The 20943-nt window shown below is 38.5% G+C and overlaps 1 protein-coding gene across 1 annotated transcript in view; it reads right to left on the bottom strand.

The window, feature by feature from the left end:
• Positions 1-339: 339 nt before the first annotated feature.
• LOC120539456 (cystine/glutamate transporter-like) overlaps positions 340-20943 on the bottom strand; it is a 39320-nt gene continuing 18716 nt past the window's right edge. The window contains exons 5-10 of the mRNA XM_039769530.1: positions 19578-19701; positions 12754-12857; positions 7638-7734; positions 7162-7311; positions 6079-6256; positions 340-567 (exon numbers count right to left, since the gene is read on the bottom strand). Coding sequence (XP_039625464.1) covers positions 503-567; positions 6079-6256; positions 7162-7311; positions 7638-7734; positions 12754-12857; positions 19578-19701 — 718 coding nt within the window. The 3' untranslated portion in view covers positions 340-502. The remainder of the gene's footprint in view (positions 568-6078; positions 6257-7161; positions 7312-7637; positions 7735-12753; positions 12858-19577; positions 19702-20943) is intronic.

Raw genomic sequence — 20943 nt, 5'->3', positions numbered from 1 at the left:
CATTAATTTACTGTCCTCTACCTAATAATAACAAAGGTACCTGGCCAAAATATTCAATAAAGCTATTTTAATGTACCCAGTATAAATCAATAGATTTATTGTGAGTTAATTTGTTTGTTATATTGCATTGCATTAGTCTGTATAAGTAGAAAATACACCACATTTTGCCATATTGTTCAATACTCTAGTTAGTAATTTTAAAAAAATGAAATATTTGAACATTTGGCCTATTATATGGTAAAAATGTATATTCATGTAAAATAATTTTGAGCTAAAGTTTTCAATGATGTTTTTCAATAAATAAAACACAGAACATCAGCCACTCCTTAAACAACTTAATCAGATAAATGTTGTTTATTTTATTTCTTCATGGTGATGGTCTTTAACCCATAACACATTGCTTTCCAGCTAAAATAAAATCTTGTTGTATGTTAGGCACACATACAGTATTATTTAAAGTCCAAATGAATTTCTGAAGGTAAAGCTTTAATCAGCCGAAGATTTAGTAGGTCTGCACCTCCTGTGGCATCACTTCCAGGAAAATCTGAAGCTTCTTAGTGAGGGTGTCTGTAAAATAATAAAACTAACATGTCAAACATATCATCAACAGAGGCGAAAAGCCATTGACCCACAAACTACTGCTTCTCTGTTTGCTCTCTTGAAATGAGTTCATTGCCATGTCTGATTAGGGACTGTTAAAACAAAGACTTTTACCTATACATGTTCGCATGCACCTCTAAGACGACTGGTAATTTGCCTTGTTTTTTGTTTAATTAAATCAGTAAGGTCTGTTAAATGTTTCTTATTACATTATTTATAGCATAATTCTTGTGGGAAGAAGGAGCAGAGCTTTTCCTGTAATGTCTAGAAAGTGAACTTTTTAAAGACACTTTATTCCTTTTCTGTTTAAAACAGCTTATTATGTTACTCAGTTACTACAAAATGTTCCTTATCTGTTAATGCTTTTGTATTAGATTAAGAAATTCTGGTAATTAGTTAACTAAAAAGTGTTGTGATGGGCGGCCACGGCCACTACCTGCCCAGGATGCCAACAGAGTGGAAGGACCAGGGGAGAGGGCATTGGTGAGGCAATACCTCCCCTGGGACACTAGAGGTCAGCCCTCCTGGGTGGCTATGGCACCATGGATTCCTGCAGGGCATATTGGGAGCTGGAGTTTGGTGAAGCTCTATTGGGTTCCGTGGGGGCTGCCAGGGGTAGCTGCAGAGCCCTATAGAGCAGGCATGTCAAACACGCAGCCCACATAACAGATCCTAGTTAGCACTAAACTTGTACAAAATGATTACTATCATTTGTGATTGAATCATTCTGCATCTTCGGCGTTACTTACCGACTTTTCTTACTTCTGCCTTCTGACAAAAGCATGTTTTCCCATGGCATTACAGTACCGGAAACGTCATCTGCTAGTATAGTTCAGCCGTGACGTCGCAACTGAATTGCTAGGCTGCGTTTTGCGGCCCACTACCGGGCCACGAGAGAACTTACAGCAACGGAGATTCACTCAGTGAAGGGCTACAGCGAAAAGGCTGCCCCCTTTACTGAACGCTAGGCGGGCGGGGCTTTGCAGAGGCACAGAGAGAGAGGAGAGAGACGGCCGTCAGAGAGTATTACAATGAAGTATTTTTATGTTTCTCACAGTTTCCCCATATGACACGAGTCTATAGAAATCCCATTACTACGAAGTACATTCAACAGCAGATACTTTTTTTACAATGAAGTGACCTTGAAATGCTTGAATGAATCATCCTCTGTGGTCGCAGCTCAGTTGTGCACATTTGCACAACGATCCCCAATCACAAACATTGTAAATGTTCTTTCTTCGAACTTTCCTTGTACTGTTTTTATGCTGTTTTTGTTTTCTGTGGTTTTCAGTGATACCTTTTCCTTATTGCTCGTCAACATTTGAAAAACATCCAACTGAATTTAACTCATTGTCATCCTTCTATAGAAACGGCAGACATGAAAAAACAATAACAGTGTTAATGTTTGTGATGTGCAATCTGTTGGAATGACAAATGCAATGCATATGACTTTGTTATATGCAAAAAAGAAGAAAAATCTCGAGTTGCAAACGTATGCGAACTGCTGCATTTGAAGACACCGAAAAAGCCATTTTTATGTGGTTCAGTGATGCTCGTTCAAGAAACATTCCTATTAATGCAGCACTCATTCAAGAAAATATAAGGTTTTTAAACTCTCTTGGGACCCGGACAAACAATCTCACACAGACATGGCAACAGCGCTTCGAGACGCACTTCAGCATATCATTCCCATTTGGGGGTCCCAGATTCCAAAAGACTTCAGAATCTCACAATATAAAGAAGAAGAAAAGGACGATTTGGCTTCTGATTGATAACTGTGCTGCCCACAACATCCTTCCGCATTTAGATAATGTTTGCATTGAATTCCTCCCACCCAATTGCACGGCAGTGCTCCAGCCATTTGATATGGCATCATTCGCATCCTGAAAGTGTATTATCGCAAGGAAATGCTGAGAAAAATTCTCATCAGCATAACTTGTAGACAGGAGAAGATTCAAATAATGCAAAAGAAGCTAATGAAGCTGCTTCCATTTCCAACATCCTATCTTTGTGATGCATGTTTTTTGCAGTGACAGCAACCAAAAAGAGATTACGGAGTAGACTGAACATAAGCAACACACTTCGCGTGTCACTGTCTTCCATCGTCCCCAGATGGGATCGTCTGGTTACAGGAAAACAAGCTCAGGGCTGTCTCTGATTCTGCATTATGGTAAGCTGTATAATTTCTATTACTAAATTATAACTTAATAATAATAGAAATGTAATGTAAATTGTGTATAAAACTGCTCTACAAACCCACCCATAATCACCCCACAACCTCCAACCTCCAACAACCCACCAGTCCCTGGAAAAATTTACTTCTAGTAAAGCGGTCCTTGGTGTCAAAAAGGTTGTGGACCACTGGGCTACACTACTGGCTGGGCTGCTGGGACTGGTCACTGGGCAGAACTGACCATCACAAGTAGTAATAGCTCGCATATTTTCACTTTTTTTGCTCTAGTTTTATGTAATTTTGTGCTAGTATTGTAATGAACATTTAGTGCAGACTACAGCTGAAAATCTGAAGTGGAAGCGAGAAGTTGGTGAGTTGTTTATTAACAATTTTTTGTGATTTTGAGTTTGTATAATTAGTGTAGGTCAGGGGGCTTTTTGCATATCAGCTTATTTTACAATATAAACTTTGAAGTAACCTTAAAAAAGTAAAATTTGATTGTGTGTTTGGTGTGTTGGTGTTTTGTGCACACTTTAGTGTAAATAAACCAGGTGTTGTGTTGAACCTGTGTCCTGCCTCTGTGTGTCCGGGTTAGGGTGGCTGGACGCCCATTGATGGCTTCAAAGTATAAAACGTTCTTTAGCATTGTATGTCTACAGTTTTAGGAATGCTTCTGTGGGAATTATTTGAAGTGAGAAATGAAGGTATGCATCTGCCACAAATTGCAAGTTATGGTGGCACAAGACCACTCCTTATAACCCGTGTTTCTAAGTTACACCAGCACGTCTCGTTGTAACCTGCTACACCTAGCGTATGAGTTCTGAGAGGACTTTTCAGAGACAGGAAAACTTGTTTTAGGGACAGGATGAGTATATCACACCTGCATTAGCTTAATAAGGTCAGCAAAAGTGCTGATTAAAGAGAAAGAAGAAGGAGGAGGGATTCAAGAATGCTCTGATTTACTGCTAACCTCTAAAGAAAAACTTTAGAAAAACTGAACATTTAACACTAACAGGTTGTATGGCATGGAATTAAACATATTCTTTATTTTTTCTTTTGTTAATGGTATTGCAATTTAAATAATGCTTAAGAATAAAATTAATTTTTGCTCTATTCTACCGCTGGGGGCTGGGAACCAAGTTATTTCTCAGGTAGCTCTGAGGGAAAGAGAACACTCCCAATAAGAAGGCAATGGTGCCAGTCATACCAGGGTGAATAAGTTTGATAAGTGTAAGGAGAGGCAAAAAAGAGTAATGATGGGGTGTGACATACATCTGTGGGCCCCTTAATATAAAGTATTGCCAAAAGAAGTTACTATTGATGGAAATAATTTGCTGAAGCAACACATATGTATTTTAAAAGCATATATAACATTCCATACTGAGCACCAACTTAATAAAAAAGTATCATATTTCAGGTTTTTACACACTTTTAAAAATACTTCAGCAATCTTGCAGCATTTAACCATTGTCTACATATCAGTGTGGAACATACAATAAAGTCATTTTAGCTAACACTACAAAGTTACTGTACAAAAAATCTCTTGTCACTACAGGCCACTCACACCCCCACAATGAACTTTATGTTTCATTGCTATCAATAAATCAATATCAAAGAATCGAGTTCCGAGTCGAGTTCAGCAGCGCACCATCCCCACCATATACAGTGTCTTAGATAACACCAAACTGACACACATTTTATTTTGCAGTCAGTTATGCTGCTTATACACATAGTGTACACTGATCTGTTTGACTTGTGCTGATGTGACTTAAACCCCCATCATGCAAAGTACTTGCACTGTTTACACTACTAACTTCACTTGCATCTCCAACTTTATTTTTCTAACACTCACTATAATTTTCGTCTTTTTTTTGGTTCTTTGCTGCTACTACTGGTGAGCAATACTGAGTACTTATTTTACAGTTAAATCAGTCATATATTATAATCTGATTTATTAGAAAATGAACATTGTTTAATGTTTACATTTGGAATTAACTTGTCATTATTACATTTATTGTTTTTTTCCTTGTTATGCTTATTGATCTGTGTATGCTGCACTACATACTTGGAACATGCCTTGTATTGTTCAATATTTCTGCAACTGTTGGACTGTAATGCCCCTGAGTATAAGGAAAATAAATGTAAGTTAACACAAAGAACTCACTTTTTGAGTTTATATTAAAAAAACAGATAAATTATCATATCTTTGTAAACACATTAAAAATAGAGCTTCACACACCTACATATTGTGAGCTCAGGTCTGAAAACCATCAGGCTAACACCAGCACTTTGTCCAAACAAACGTTTATTGTACTTAATAAAGCCCCACACAACACACAGTGCCCCCAGCTTCAATCACCCTTTCCACGAGTCTCTCGTCTCGGGAGCTTTGTCCTGCTCCCACTCCTGACTCTAACTCACTGATTGAAGGGAGGCAGCCCCTTTTATTCCCACCTGGATGTACTCCAGGTGCCTGATGATATCCTTCCAGCAGCACTTCCTGGTGTGGCGGAAGTGCTGCTCTTGCACCCGGAAGCACTCCGGGCATCCCTGGAAGGATCTTCCTCCATCTTCCCTGGTGTGGCGGATGTGAATGTTTCCCAGGCTCTCTGAGGCTGGCAGTGGCTATAGACCCCAATGGGCTTGAGCTTACTTGCTCCTCTCCCATGGTCCCCTCAAGATCCAGGGCGGTTGCCCCTTCATGGCCCGGGGACATATAAGCCGCCTCCCGGTCCTTCCAGGCATCCCGGCTGGGTCTGTCCCTAAGCCTCCTGTGACAATATCTATTCATTTGCTTAACCCGTATTTTTTTCATTTCAGGCTTACTGTGGGACACAGTCTACATTGGTAGAATATGGCACAGGGCAGGAAATAACTGTGGAAGGGATGCCAGTTTATCACATTTTCACACTTTTGGCAGACCCCTGAACAGGATACAAGTTTATCACACACATTCTGTCAATTTAGAGCTGCTTAAAAATGTTATGGTGATGTAGGAAGAAACAAAAGTTCTTAGAGACAACTCATGACAACATAGGGAGAACAGGCAAATGCCACACACTCAGTATCTGGGCAGTGAATTCAACCAACTCATCCAAAATAGCATGGTAACAGTGGTAATTCTGAAACGCTGCACTGTCTACAGAACAGTGGCTGTTATTTATGACATCTTATTAAATTGTTGCAACCTCAGGCAGGACTGATGCACAGTTTTGGTAAGGACTGTGATTTTTATGGCTGTACCAGGAGGTGAAATGAAATTACAAAAGACAGAAGTCCAAAAATAAACCCTGTTGGCTACTTACGATAAGCTCTGATGAAGCATAAAGGCAGTCTCTGCTTCTGAACCATAAGGAAATAAACTGGGATACCAGTCAGCGTGAGGGCAAAACCGATTCCTGTGTTGACTGGATCAGAGTAGAGGGACATCCCCACAATGAAAAAACATACAACTGTGTAAACAGCAGGGATTAATAGATGTACCTGTGCAATAAGAGAGAGAGAAATATTAGCAGTATCCTGAAAAGAATTCATCTGAACTATTGCTCAATCTTCTGCTTTAATATTTATAGGAACCAGTTTGAGAAAACCTTGATAACTCACTTATAAATAAGAGTGCAACAGTGTTTGCTAGAGTGGGAAAAGAAACATATGACAAGTCAACTGATAACCCTAAAGTAGTCAATTATTAGTAGGTGTGTGTATGAGTGGGGCCTTAAATGGACTGATGCTTCATTCAGGATTTGCACATTGAACTGTTTCCTGCTTTAATAGGAATTTGCTTCTGTAGAAAATTAATGATTAGAAAATAAACTTGACAAGGTATAACTTTTTGCACTGATCACTTCTACAGGTTCTACCTTGTGATTTTTCATCTACTCGGCAAAAAAATATTTTTTTTTCCTTAAAATAAATATTTTTTGAGGAGCATATTTTGGCCCCATGATGAAGACACATTTACAAAGAAAACTTCACATTGAAGATTTGTAATATTGGTTTTATTATATAATAATACAAAATGTTAAGTTATAAAAAATGTGGTAAAATTGGTTTACTTATTTTAATTGTTTTGCTTAAGGATAAAAATCTTCATGTTATAAACATAAATAACATATTTCTCACCTATTTAAATAATCATTTTATAACCGCAAGAGTTCAGTCAGAGTAATTGCCAGGCTATTGTGTTATGCCTGAGCATTAATAGATTAAAATCAACTAGAATGCAAATGGTGAAAATGACATTTCTAGCTATAATCAAAGGAATATACATTGCCTTAACCTGATCTCAGGGAAAGAAAAGAGTATTCAACATTAAATGTATTCCTACTCTGCTTGTAATTATAGGCATTGGAAACAAAACTGTATAGAGAGAAAAATAAAATAAGTACCTTAAAAGGCCGTGGAAGATCTGGGTGTTGGTATCGATGGACTATGAGGCCCAAAGTAGTCAGACCTGTAAACATCCATCGAGAAAAGCTATAAAAATTTATCAGTCCAAAGAGCTCACCAGCGAAGATCATGAAGACCATCAAAGGGTACTGCGTGGTAGAGTAAGACCATTAATTCTACATACAGCATATATCTTATGATATAAAGCAGTGCGTGAATAAAAATGAATGTAATAGGAATTTGTATGAGGTCTTTAGGAAAAAATTAGCACTTGACCTAGAGCTAAAATTAGTTTTGTTGCCACAAAGGAAAATGTTAACTAAATAAAGCAAGGTTACTTTCAATGAGAGGTATATGTTCTAGCAAAAAGCAGGCTGATAATATACTGTATATTACATTTACTGTAATTAGAGAGAAGATGAAACCTTTGGTCAGTGGTAACAGCCATCAACATTATAAGTAAGTCATTGGTTACCATCAGAAGCACTGCTGGCAGAGGGGTGTGCCTTCGAATGTGAATCATAGAAAAGAGAACAGGCCACTGTCCTTCCCTGGAGCCAGAGAACAGCATCCTGCATAAAGTATATCAAATAAGAACTTGAGTAAAACTTACAAGAAAAAGGTATTATGAATTTTGAACAAAACTCATGTGGGGTTTGCCAAAATAAATCAGAAACATGAACAATAGGGATAAAAATAATAAATTAAAATAAAATGGTCTTAAAATTCATGAGACATTGCTACTACATATTGAAAAAGCAAAATAAAAAAGTAGTGGAGGAGTCCCATCATTTAGAAATACTTCATAGATAGATAGATAGATAAAACTTTATTTGTTCCCAGTTACATCACATATAATTTGACTTTGCTTTTTCACAGTCATCAATGAGCTCCTGAAACTCATGTAAATGGGAATTGAATTTCTTTCCTCTGTTGTCAACTGGCCTTAGCCTTTTTACCTCAAATAAATGTATCTTACATGACACTGTTTACTCTGAGTCTTTCAGATCTATGAATACATTGAAAGAGAGCAAAAGTTTGAGGATCATAAACATAAAAAGTTTATACTTACAGTGGTGTGAAAAACTGTTTGCCCGCTGCCTGATTTAACACAAAATGCAGTTTTTAAATGATGTTTTTTATTACTTAGGGAGAAAAAAAATCCAAACCTACATGGACCTGTGTGAAAAAGTAATTGCCCCCTTGTTAAAAAATAACCTAACTGTGGTGTATCACACCTGAGTTCAATTTCCATAGCCACCCCCAGTCCTGATTACTACCACACCTGTTTCAATCAAGAAATCACTTAAATAGGAGCTGCCTGACACAGAGAAGTAGACCAAAAGCACCTCAAAAGCTAGACATCATGCCAAGATCCAAAGAAATTCAGGAACAAATGAGAACAGAAATAATTGAGATCTATCAGTCTGGTAAAGGTTATAAAGCCATTTCTAAAGCTTTGGGACTCCAGCAAACCACAGTGAGAGCCATTATCCACAAATGGCAAAAACATGGAACAGTGGTGAACCTTCCCAGGAGTGGCCGGCCGACCAAAATTACCCCAAGAGCGCAGAGACAACTCATCCGAGAGGTCACAAAGACCACAGGACAACGTCTAAAGAACTGCAGGCCTCACTTGCCTCAATTAAGGTCATTGTTCACGACTCCACCATAAGAAAGAGACTGGGCAAAAACGGCCTGCATGGCAGATTTCCAAGACGCAAACCACTGTTAAGCAAAAAGAACATTAGGGCTCGTCTCAATTTTACTAAGAAACATCTCAGTGATTGCCAAGACTTTTGGGAAAATACCTTGTGGACTGATGAGACAAAAGTTGAACTTTTTGGAAGGCAAATGTCCCGTTACATCTGGCGTAAAAGGAACACAGCATTTAAGAAAAAGAACATCATACCAACAGTAAAATATGGTGGTGGTAGTGTGATGGTCTGGGGTTGTTTTGCTGCTTCAGGACCTGGAAGACTTGCTGTGATAGATGGAACCATGAATTGTACTGTCTACCAAAAAATCCTGAAGGAGAATGTCCGGCCATCTGTTCGTCAACTCAAGCTGAAGCGATCTTGGGTGCTGCAACAGGACAATGACCCAAAACACACCAGCAAATCCACCTCTGAATGGCTGAAGAAAAACAAAATGAAGACTTTGGAGTGGCCTAGTCAAAGTCCTGACCTGAATCCAATTGAGATGCTATGGCATGACCTTAAAAAGGCGGTTCATGTTAGAAAACCCTCAAATAAAGCTGAATTACAACAATTCTGCAAAGATGAGTGGGCCAAAATTCCTCCAGAGCGCTGTAAAAGACTCATTGCAAGTTTTCGCAAACGCTTGATTGCAGTTATTGCTGCTAAGGGTGGCCCAACCAGTTATTAGGTTCAGGAGGCAATTACTTTTTCACACAGGGCCATGTAGGTTTGGATTTTTTTTTCTCCCTAAATAATAAAAACCATCATTTAAAAACTGCATTTTGTGTTTACTTGTGTTATATTTGACTAATGGTTAAATGTGTTTGACGATCAGAAACATTTTGTGTGACAAACATGCAAAAGAATAAGAAATCAGGAAGGGGGCAAATAGTATTTCACACCACTGTATATATCTACAATATATTTGTCTGCACTGCATATGTTGCATACCATTTTCTACTTTATCTATCCATCCATCCTCTTCCATTTATCCGAGATCGGGTCGTAGGGGCAGCAGCTTGCGCAGAGATGCACACACTTCCCTCTCCCCGGCCACTTCTTCTAGCTCTTCCAGGGGAAACCCGAGGCATTCCCAGGCCAACCGGGAGACATAGTCCTTCCAGTGTGTCCTGGGTCTTCCCCGGGGCCTCCTCCCGGTTAGATGTGCCTGGAACACCTCACTAGGGAGGCGTCCAGGAGGCATTCTGATCAGATGCCCGAGCCACCTCATCTGACTCCTCTTGATGCGGAGGAGCAATGGCTCTACTCTGAGCCCCTTCCGGATGACTGAGCTTCTCACCCTATCTTTAAGGGAAAGCCCAGACACCCTGCGGAGGAAACTCATTTCAGCCGATTGTACTCGCGATCTCGTTCTTTCTGTCACTACCCATAGCTCATGACCATAGGTGAGGGTAGGAACATAGATTGACTGGTAAACTGAGAGCTTTACCTTACGGCTCAGCTCCTTTTTCACCACGACAGACCAATGCAGAGCCCGCATCACTGCGGACGCCGTACCGATCCGCCTGTCGATCTCCCGCTCCATTCTTTTCTCACTCGTGACAAAGACCTCAAGATACTTTAACTCCTAGACTTGGGGCAAGATCTCGCTTCCAAACCTTGAGAACACACTCCACCTTTTTCTGGCCGAGGACCATGGTCTCAGATTTGGAGGTGCTGATTCCCATTCCAGCTGCGAACCGACCCAGAGAGAGCTGAAAATCACGGTCTGATGAAGTAAACAGGACAACATCATCTGCAAAAAGCAGTTACCCAATCCTGAATCCACCTAACCGGACCCCCTTAATGCCCTGGCTGCACCTAGAAATTCTGTCCATAAAAGTTAGGAACAGAATCGGTGAAATAGGGCAGCCCTGGCGGAGTCCAACTCTTACTGGAAACGGGTTTGATTTACTGCCGGCAATGCGGACCAAGCTTTGACACCGGTTGTACAGGGACCGAACAGCCCTTATCAGGGGGTCCGGTACCCCATACTCCCGGAACACCCCCCACACAATTTCCAGAGGGACAAGGTTGAACGCCTTTTTCAAGTCCACAAAACGCATTTAGACTGGTTGGGCAAACTCCCATGCATCCTCCAGGACCCTGCTAAGGGTGTAGAGCTGGTCCACTGTTCCGCAACCAGGACAAAACAACACTATTCCTTCTGAATCCAAGGTTCGACTATCTGATGGACCCTCCTCTCCAGGACCCCCGAATAGACTTTTCCAGGGAGGCTGAAGAGTGTGATCCATCTGTAGTTGGAACACACCCTCCGGTCACCCTTCTTAAAGAGAGGGACCACCACCCCAGTCTTCCAATCCAGAGGCACTGTCCCCGATGTCCATGGGATGTTGCAGAGGCGTGTCATCCAGGACAGCCCTACAACATCCAGAGCCTTGAGGAACTCCGGGCGTATCTCATCCACCCCCGGGGCCCTGCCACCAAGGAGTTTTTTGACCACCTCAGTGACCTCAATGCCAGAGATGGGGGAGCCCACCTTAGAGTCCCCAGGCTCTGATTCCTCATTGGAAGGTATGTTAGTGTGATTGAGGAGGTCTTCAAAGTACTCCCCCCACCGACCCACAACGTTCCGAGTCAAGTTCAGCAGAACACCATCCCCACCAAATACAGTCTTGACACTGCACTGCTTCCCCCTCCTGAGACACAGGATGGTGGACCAGAATCTCCTCAAAGCCGTCCGAAAGTCATTCTCCATGGCCTCCCCAAATTCCACCCATGCCCAAATTTTGCCTCAGCAACCACTGAAGCCACATTCCGTTTGGCCTTCTGGTACCTATCAGCTGCCTCCAGAGTCCCACAGGACAAAAGGGTCCTGTAGGACTCCTTCTTCAGCTTAATCCCTCACTGCCGGTGTCCACCTACGGGTTCGGGGATTGCCGCCACAACAGGCGCCGACCACCTTATGACCTCAGCCCCGGTCAACCACCTCAACAATAGAGGCACGGAACATGCCCCAATTGGACTCAATGCCCCCCACGCCCCCTACCTCCCTCGCTCCCTCCCTTTATTTGAAATTAAATTTAGTGACAAACATTTGTAGTAATGTAAGTCTGTGCACTATATTTAGAATAAACCAACTTAAACAAATTCTGATCACTGAACTAGAAAAACACAAATGTTTGCTAAAAGCTAAAGTTAATAGAAGAACAGCTACCTCAGGAAGATGGCTTTAAGGAAGATGCTGAATATATTTTCACCAAAAGAGTTTAATGGTGACAGATTATTTCATTACACATAAAGCAATTAGGTGACTACTATTGGGAAGAAGTATGATGGAGAGAAGGCATCTCTTTCCTAAAAAAGTGAAAGAGGGACTCCTCTCCACAAGTTGAGTTTTAATTGTCTTCTCTAAACAAGCATTTAAAAATCAGAGGATAGAAAATTGCCTTCAAGGTGCTATACTGAGTCAATTCACTTATTTGCAGATAACTTCTTGCTTAAACAAGATGTATGTCTGCTAAATATTTTTCTTTAAAAGACTAAAACAGTTTCACTTCAATTTTTCTCTTAAACCTTATGGACCACTAAGGGCAAATTTTCGAACTCTGCACTCATCTTCAGTATAAAATCAATTTATCTTTTTCATAACCCTGTTAATACTATTCAGAGTAATAGAAATAATATTTCTTCACTTGAAAATTGTGGAATTATTTTACCCCTTTGAACCTTAGTTATATAGAAATATTTTGGAAATACTCCTTTGCATACTCAGATCTTCTTTTAAAGCAAAGTTATTCTTAGTTCTTAGCTTCTTTATTAGCAGTGCCATTTCATAAAAGCTACCTTAGATTTAAACATCAAACTGGCGTCTTTAAATTACATTTCCTTCACTCCTAGTAAAAATGGGCTGAAAACTAATATTTTTACCTGGGAGTAGCAAAGCAGCCTCCGATCAGAGATCCAAAACAGGACACAGCAACAAGGACTGGAATGACAGAGGAGAACCCTTGGAGTGCTCTGTCAGCAAAGGTCTGAAAAAGATTACATAAGGAAAGAACTAAAACAATAAAAAAATACTATGGTGCAACTGTTCCATATCTCCAGAGTCCTGAGTTCAAAACCAGCCTGGTCACTGACGGTTTGAGGTTTGCATGTTCTACTAATGTTAGAGTGGGTTCTTCTGCTGGTACTCGGTTCTCCTTCAGACATCTCAGTGAGATCAATTTTAGATTAATTGTCATAAACTGAGCCAGTTTGGAGCCTTTGAAAGCCTGATATAATAAGGGATGATTTCTGTCTTGAAATCAGTGTTGCCAGGATAAGCAGAAACCCAATGTGACCTTGAACTGAACAAGAAATGTGTGGATAATTGGTTGATGGATGGATTTAATTATAAAGTCATATTTGAATACGATTAATAGCCGCTAGATCCCAATGTCAGTTGTGAGAGAGCAGATTTCAGTTTATATACTCACTTGTTAACCTCGTAGCTAACAGTTGCAATCCCTTCATCCTATCATCCTTCAAAACTGGCAGTCACCCTTATTTATGACTGCCTACCTCTGTCTTCTCTTTCTTTCATTGTCTGATGTGATTTCTTCATTATTGACAGCATGGCACAGCTTTGAAATGCAACAAATCTAAACAACAACTTACCATCTGCATCCTTTAAAAGAGGTTAATTTAATTACACAAACAAATAATACTCTATAAATTAATGTTTTAATAAATGGGGAAACCAGAAAGATTGTAATTGACACAAGGCAACTTCCCTAACATGAAGACATCCTTTGGAAAGAAGAGATGCTATTGTGTTTCGAGCTAATTTGTGTACAATGCAAATTAATACAATACCTTCTGATCTAATCTGCACCATTTTCTGATTTTTTTTAAACTCTTTTGTAATGTAAAACATATTTATCATATTTTCCCCTTGGAAAATGATTGGATAAAAATTAATATGAAGCCTGAAAATTAAATAAATGTTGGAAATACTCTCTTCTAGAAACACTGAACTGAAGTGTGCATTGTTTCTGATTTATAATGAATTACCAGTGCAAATGACTTGTGAAGAATAGAAATGTGCCCTTAGTCATAAAGAAAGGTGAACTTCTGACAAAATCATCAAACCACTTATGACCTCATTCTCTGTTCCTTCTGCCATAGTAATATTAGAAAATCTTTTGTAAAAAATCACCACATTTTTATGAGAAAAACAATTGAAAATATGAAAAGCATGAGAAAAAACTGTAAAAATGTTAGAGCACATTTAAAACTTACTTACTACATACCTGTTGGTATAACTGTTTATATTCTTAAAGGCACTTTCTGTTTGAATTTGATATCATTGGTGAAATGTTCTAATTGCCTTAGCTGGAAATATGAAAAGCTAACAAGTTGGAAGAATTGTAATAGAAGGGCTTACAATGAAAACTGTAAAAATGTTAGAGCACATTTAAAACAAAAAGATATTTAAACATTTGTTTGAGTGTACTTTAAAAATAATGTCAAATAGAAGTAAAAAAAAACATTTATAAGAATTTTGCACTGAAAAATGCACTTAGGGAAAAAACATTTAATCTAATCTGATGTAATAAGACTTAAGGCAGACAAATTCTCTGCTTGGTCCAGCTCTAAAGCTTTCAGTTTTAATGTGCTCCGCATAAATCCCGGATTACGTAAGGAGAAGGAAAAGGAGAAGAAAGAGAAAGAGAAGGAGAAGGAGGGTGTCCAGGCACATTCCTGAAAAGGGTCTGTGGCATTCAGAGTACTGATTGCTGACATACTGCATGCTACTATTATGGTCTGGCCAGGACTCCACCTGTGGCCCCTCCCCTATTCTTGCCTCCACCATTATGTCTGTTTTAGTAATGACCTCACCAGTTGTGGTCTGATTTTTGTATTATTATGTGTATTTAACTCATTTTTGACCTTTTAAATGACACTAAGTAACCTCGCTCTGATTACTTTCCAGGTTTAGAGATGCTGATAATTTATCAAAGCAATTAAAAATAGCAGTAGTTCAGATAATTAAAAGGAAATAATACCTAAGGGGCATAACTAAAGCACTGAATGTCATATTTCTGTGCTGTTCTTACATTCTTTCCTGTATTTTTGTCTAAGCAGCTAAAAATTCTGCTGACTCTGTTTTCAGAAACATAGTTCTAGTATTTGAAGAAATTAAGTGTCAGAGTTTTTTTTTTATGAATGCATTGATAATTTGTGTTCTATAGGAAAACACTGAGTGTTTTTGGCCAGGAACCAAAGTACAAACATGGGAAGATTCCAACAGAAAATGACCAGAAACAGTCAAATTTCAAAAGAAATGACAAGCGAAATAATGATTGTCAAAGTTTCAAAATGATTGGGAAAATCAAATAAACAAAACATGTGAGAGTTTCCGAAACCTTCTGATATTTTTCTTTCCTAAACCAAGCACACAGTGTAGTAGTGTTTGGATCCAAAGTGCTGACATCTAACTGTTAAAGAGCTGCAATATGATAATGTTATACGTACTGCTCATGTGATGTCGTTCTTCACACTAATGTGACCTGCAACAACACAAACAATTTAAAGGTTCATGTTCTGAAACATAATGACAATAAAATTCAATAAACAACTAAATTAACAGTTTAAACTCAATCTTATTGAGGACCAAAAATAACATTGTACATACCTAATGTGGGTGGAATCAGTGATGGATTTAAAGGGTATGCAGTTCTATTCATAGAATTCATTAGGGCCTAATTATCTTATCAGAAATTAGAACTGATTTTAACAGGCTTGGAAAAAGGACACATTGCGCTTATGTTACTTTAGATTTTAAATTTAATACACAATTCACATTAATCTTGTCCAGTGGTTCTCAAACATAGCTCTGTGGACCCCTTGTGGTTTCAGGTTCCAAACAAGTTCTGTCTTTTTTAACTGGACCCCTAGCCTAACTAAGCAACTGTTATTTGCAAATGTTTATGTTTTGGGTGAATGTAAAAATAATTAACCTAAATTTGGTCATTTTTTATTAGAATGTATCCAGCATTTATGTATGTTACATGTTAATCATTTAGTATTATTAAAAAATGGTCAGAATCAGACCAAATTTACTATTTATATAAGTAAAATGAAGGCAGTAAACACCTAAAATTCTATCACCATTACAATATTACCCTAGATTGAACTATATCAATTAAAGACCAGTATTTGGGTAAGATGCTTACATTGGATTAGTAGGCATTACTTTTAAAATTAAATATAAAATACTGATAAGCAGGAGGGTCATAAGCTATCCTGTGATTTAGGCAGCAGTCGAAGATAAGTGCCTTGGTGAACCAATCAACTGCTACCGAAATTGACTCCAGTGACATGGAATATGACCTCTCTGATGGGGAAGGAACCCAACCTAGTGTGGGTGGTAGAGTAGTGCCGTCTAAACATAATTTGTCTCACCTCAATGCACAGCATGGGTTCTGGAAGCAAATTCCTTGAGTGGAGCTAGAGTTTATACCACTCTGGAATTGTCTAGAGTGAGAGGCTGCAGGATGCTGTGGGCTTACTTATAGCACCCCAGCTTACATTGGAAATTACCATGGTGAACAAGAGGATCACCTCCTGGTCACTTCAGGAGAAAAGCACTGGCTAGAGACCTTGGGAGAAGTGCTGGAAGGTGCTGCCACTGGGGACTCTATTGGTGTACTGGGGGAATTTAAGACTCATTTGGGTAATGACAGTGAAACCTGGAAGGGTGTGATAGGGCAAAATGGCCTACCCGATCTGAACCCGAGCATAGGTCATTAGACCTATGAAGTATGTCTTGGACACTGGGTGAAGAGAGGGGGTGAGCTGCCAACAGCTCATTAGCTGTTTCTGAGTTGGATCAGATGGCGGTTGAAGATGCAGGACAGACAAGGCAGACCCAAACGTATAGAGAGGGTGCGCTGAGAACATTTGGCAGATGCCCCCATTCGAAAGATCTTCAGCTCTCACCTCTGGACAATTTTTATTGCATTCTAAGGGAGGCAGGTGGGAACATTGAACCAAAATGGGCCATGTTCTGTGATTCCATTGCTGGGGCAGCTGTGCAGAGCAGTAGACATAAGATCATTGGTGCCTGTCATGATAATCCTTGAATCCAGTGATGAACAACAGTGGTGAAGGGAGGTTGGTAAACACTTTTGTAATTTTATAACAAAACAAGTGTGCTTTTATTTAAGAATAAAACTGAATAACAAAAAATTCAGGTGACAATAAGATATCAAGAAGACATGATTCACCAGTGTTTGTGTGTCTGCTTATATCCCTTCAGCAATATCATTTACAAGTAGCAAAAATTTACACCAGGTGTTACAGACTCAAATCAAATGTATGTTTTTATTATATAATAGTAATAATAATAATAATAGCAGATAACTACTCAAAATGGGAAAACCCAGGCTCTAATCCATAACCTTTTGCTTATGAAGCAGCAGCTCTTACCTCTGCACCACCCAGGCAGACAGTCAACCTTCTGTCAATTGATATGTGGGCTTGAGTTTTTACTCATTGACAGCAACATGTAAATTGAATGATTTCTTTTTCTTTGGTTATATTCTTGAATAAAAGCGCACTTGTTTTGTTACACCTTTTTTAAAAGTGTTTATTTGTTTTGTTACACCTTTTTTGAAAGTGTTTATTTGATATTTGGACTATTTACACTTCACGTCAGCATACAATTCACACCCACATAAACGGACTTGAGCTTTCGAGAATTTTGCAACTGACTTTAACTGCGTGGTGGTGGGCAGGCTGCTTGCTGCTTGTGCTGATCTACACATTTGCAAAACAAAGACGCTGATGAAGACGTGCGAGGGAATTTAAGGTGGCCCAACATTACAACCTTTTCATAGCCTTCAGGAATTCTAGTGTTAAATTTGAAAAAAAAACTGTAAAAACAGGTGTTCTAAAACTTTTGACCAGTAGTGTATCATTCAAAAATATTGTTGTGATTGAGCAATACCCAAAATAGCAAAATGTTGTGAGGCTTCAAAAAACACTGATATAACATGCCAGGGTCCTTTCTAGCCTGCTTAGAAAAAGTTTCACCTAAGACAGGCTCATCTATCCAATTCCACATGCAGGCTTCAGGCCAGTCCAGGGGTCCACAAATCTATATATAAAGGAGAGTTGGGATCCGAGAGACTGTGTTTGTGTGTTTGTGGAGGGATTGAGAGTTAAGGCGGGTGGGGGAGTCACGTGATCATCTCCCCTCCAATTCACTTCATTTCACTCCGGGCTGAGCTCTGCTGAACTCCGCAGCTGACGCGGTCTTGCCGTTATTTTTCCTTAGTGTTTAGTCCTTTCTCCTTTACTAATTTACTATTTTGTACATGTAGTACTTACACAGTCACTCATAAAAGGGGAGAAGACTCTGTGCAAGAAACGGGTATTGAAACTACCTTGGAAGACATGCAATCAATGAAATAAATTACTAAAATAACTTTAAAATGTCCCAAAATGTATTAAAATACATCTCAAGTGAAAGAAAAAAACATTTGGGTTGAGAATTGAGTCCACAAAGAATCTTTTTAAAATAAGAATTTATTTTTATATACAAAAGAAGAGCAAAAATGGCAGAAAAGGCTAAATAAGGCAAAAGGATTTGCCTAAAAGGCCATCCAAGGCAAACAAATCCAGATTTGTAAAACATGAACAAAATCCAAGAACACAAAACAATAATTCAAGATCCAGAAAAATCAGTACTCACAGAAAATGAAGCACACTACAAGCAGCAATGAACACAGAAGGACCTGCTCTGAATTTTGAAGATAAAGGCAGAAGATGGTCCTTCAGTGGTGACATCAGGCCTGTCTCTTGAGGTTCCACTCACAAAACAAAAGGAGCACAAAAGAACATAGTGCAATACATACACAAAATAATTAATAAATAGGACAATATCATCAACAAACAAAGAAGTACAATAACATAAAAAATTAAAATAAACAATGAAAGCACAAAAAAGGAAAACAAACATAAGCCAGTGAACAAACCTATATAACATATATTTTATTAGTTTGAAAAGAGCATTTTGAAACATTCTGAAAAAATCCATTATTTTTGAAAATCTGTTTTGTTAGAAGCAGTTGAAAAATTGTCTCCCTGGAATACACCTCATCACTCACAAAGGACCATAGTTCATCCACTTTTGACATTCCCACGTTTCTTGACCATAAAGTAATAGCAGGGCAGTGGAAGCATTACCATTATCAGAAACATATGTGGAGCAATGCAGACTCAAAATCAGTATTCATTCTACACCACAATGTATTGGGCTACAACTACTGCTAATTAATTAAATATATGTACTTTGATTTTATTAATTTTAATTTTCCTTCATTCAAACATTTAACCTATGGGGATGTTTTCTATAGTCATTTGGTAAGTTTATTCTATAAATGTATCCATCCATCAGTTCACTGACCCGGTCTCATTCAGTTTCTAGGCTGGGGATGCTAGAGTTCATTCTGCCAGCGCTGTTTGGAAAGCAGCAACTAACACTGGCCATGGGGTCAGTCCACCACAGAGCACTCTTATGAGCACACCCACACTTAGTTGTACCAGGCTGGTTTCGAATAACCATAATCTTAAATGGGAGAGGACTACTACCCCTGCCTACTGAGGTTGTGATGCAGCAGTGCTAATCATTGTCTCACCAGGCAGACCTTTAAAGTCATTCTAATATTTATCTGTTCATAGTTATTAAAAGTGAATTCACAAACCACAGCCACAGCATTGGATTCCAGAACCTCTTGAGATGTCATCACCATGTAATAAGAAATATTTGTCAGAAGATAAGCAATTGTCACTGTTACCATGGATAATATGATCGACAAAGGGAGGTTTCTAAAGAAAACAAAAAATAAAAACAAATATTTACCTTATATTAATCCAGTTACAATAAATACTTATTGCAGAGGGTGTAAAGATTCACCAGCACAAGGAGTAAGAAAATTGTCTAAAACCCAGATCATGTGTATACAAAACTTAAAGGAACACTCCAACAAAAATTACATTTTGTTTCACTGTTGCTTACCCATGTGGTTTATAGTGACAGTTGAGAAATGATGTAATCTCATTTTTCATTCAGAAAGAAAGTAGAAAGGCTTATAGATGTCCATGAAAAATTGTCATGGAACTTGTGTTGCAAATTCTACATGCAAGGTTATCAATTCATTTGCTCACAATGTCCCAAACAAGTATTTTTAGTTTTTTACTAAAATATTTTTAAATATACCACTTCCAGAAAATGCTCTTGTGAAGGAATACACATTCACAGAAGTATTGCCTCTCACCCTTCATGCATTGGTCAATAGTCCTGTCTTCATTTCAAAAGCAAAATTGTGGAAATGCATTGTACTGTTTACAAAGCATGCTGCTTTTTTCAAAAGTAAATTTTAATATTTCAGCAAAAATACATACTTTCTGCATATTTTGTGCATTCAAATGGATCAAGGACATATGGATTATTTGACATGAGAATTTTTCCCCTTTCTCCATTTACATTTTTTAATGCCATTTGCTGTTGTCCAGTAATGGTGGCTGTTAAATTACATTATATGATTTTTTTTCATTTCATTTATTTATAGAGCACTTTTCAAGTGATGTACATTAAGTGCTTCACAATGTCAAAAAGAATAATAAAAGTAAAATAAAAAATACAATATTTCATATAAAGTTGCATCAAAAATAAATAAATCAATGAAATACATAATAGAAGGATCTAAAAGCAACCTAACAAGAATATGTCTAAAATAATATGTTTTTAATCGAGTGTTAAATGTAATTACAGAATTAGATGCTCTGATATCAAGGAGGAGACAGATCCAGAGTTTGGGAGCCATAATGGAGAGGCTTTATCCCCTTTAGTTTTTAATCTAGTGGGAGGAATAACAAGTAAGCAGTGGTCAGAAGATCTACAGATTCACATATACCACAACCAGACCATTCAGAGTAGGATTTTAAACTGGACCCTATAACTAGTTGTCAGCCAATGTAATGATGCTAAAATAGGGGTGATATGAGCTGAGGACTTGGATGTAGTGAGAAGTCTTCCAACTACTCTCTGTCATTCTTCACGAGAAAAAA

Source organism: Polypterus senegalus, chromosome 11 (genome assembly GCF_016835505.1).
Source record: "Polypterus senegalus isolate Bchr_013 chromosome 11, ASM1683550v1, whole genome shotgun sequence".
Taxonomy (NCBI): Eukaryota; Metazoa; Chordata; class Cladistia; order Polypteriformes; family Polypteridae; genus Polypterus; species Polypterus senegalus.
The sequence above is the reverse complement of the archived record's forward strand: the minus strand, read 5'-3'. Positions and strand labels throughout refer to the sequence as shown.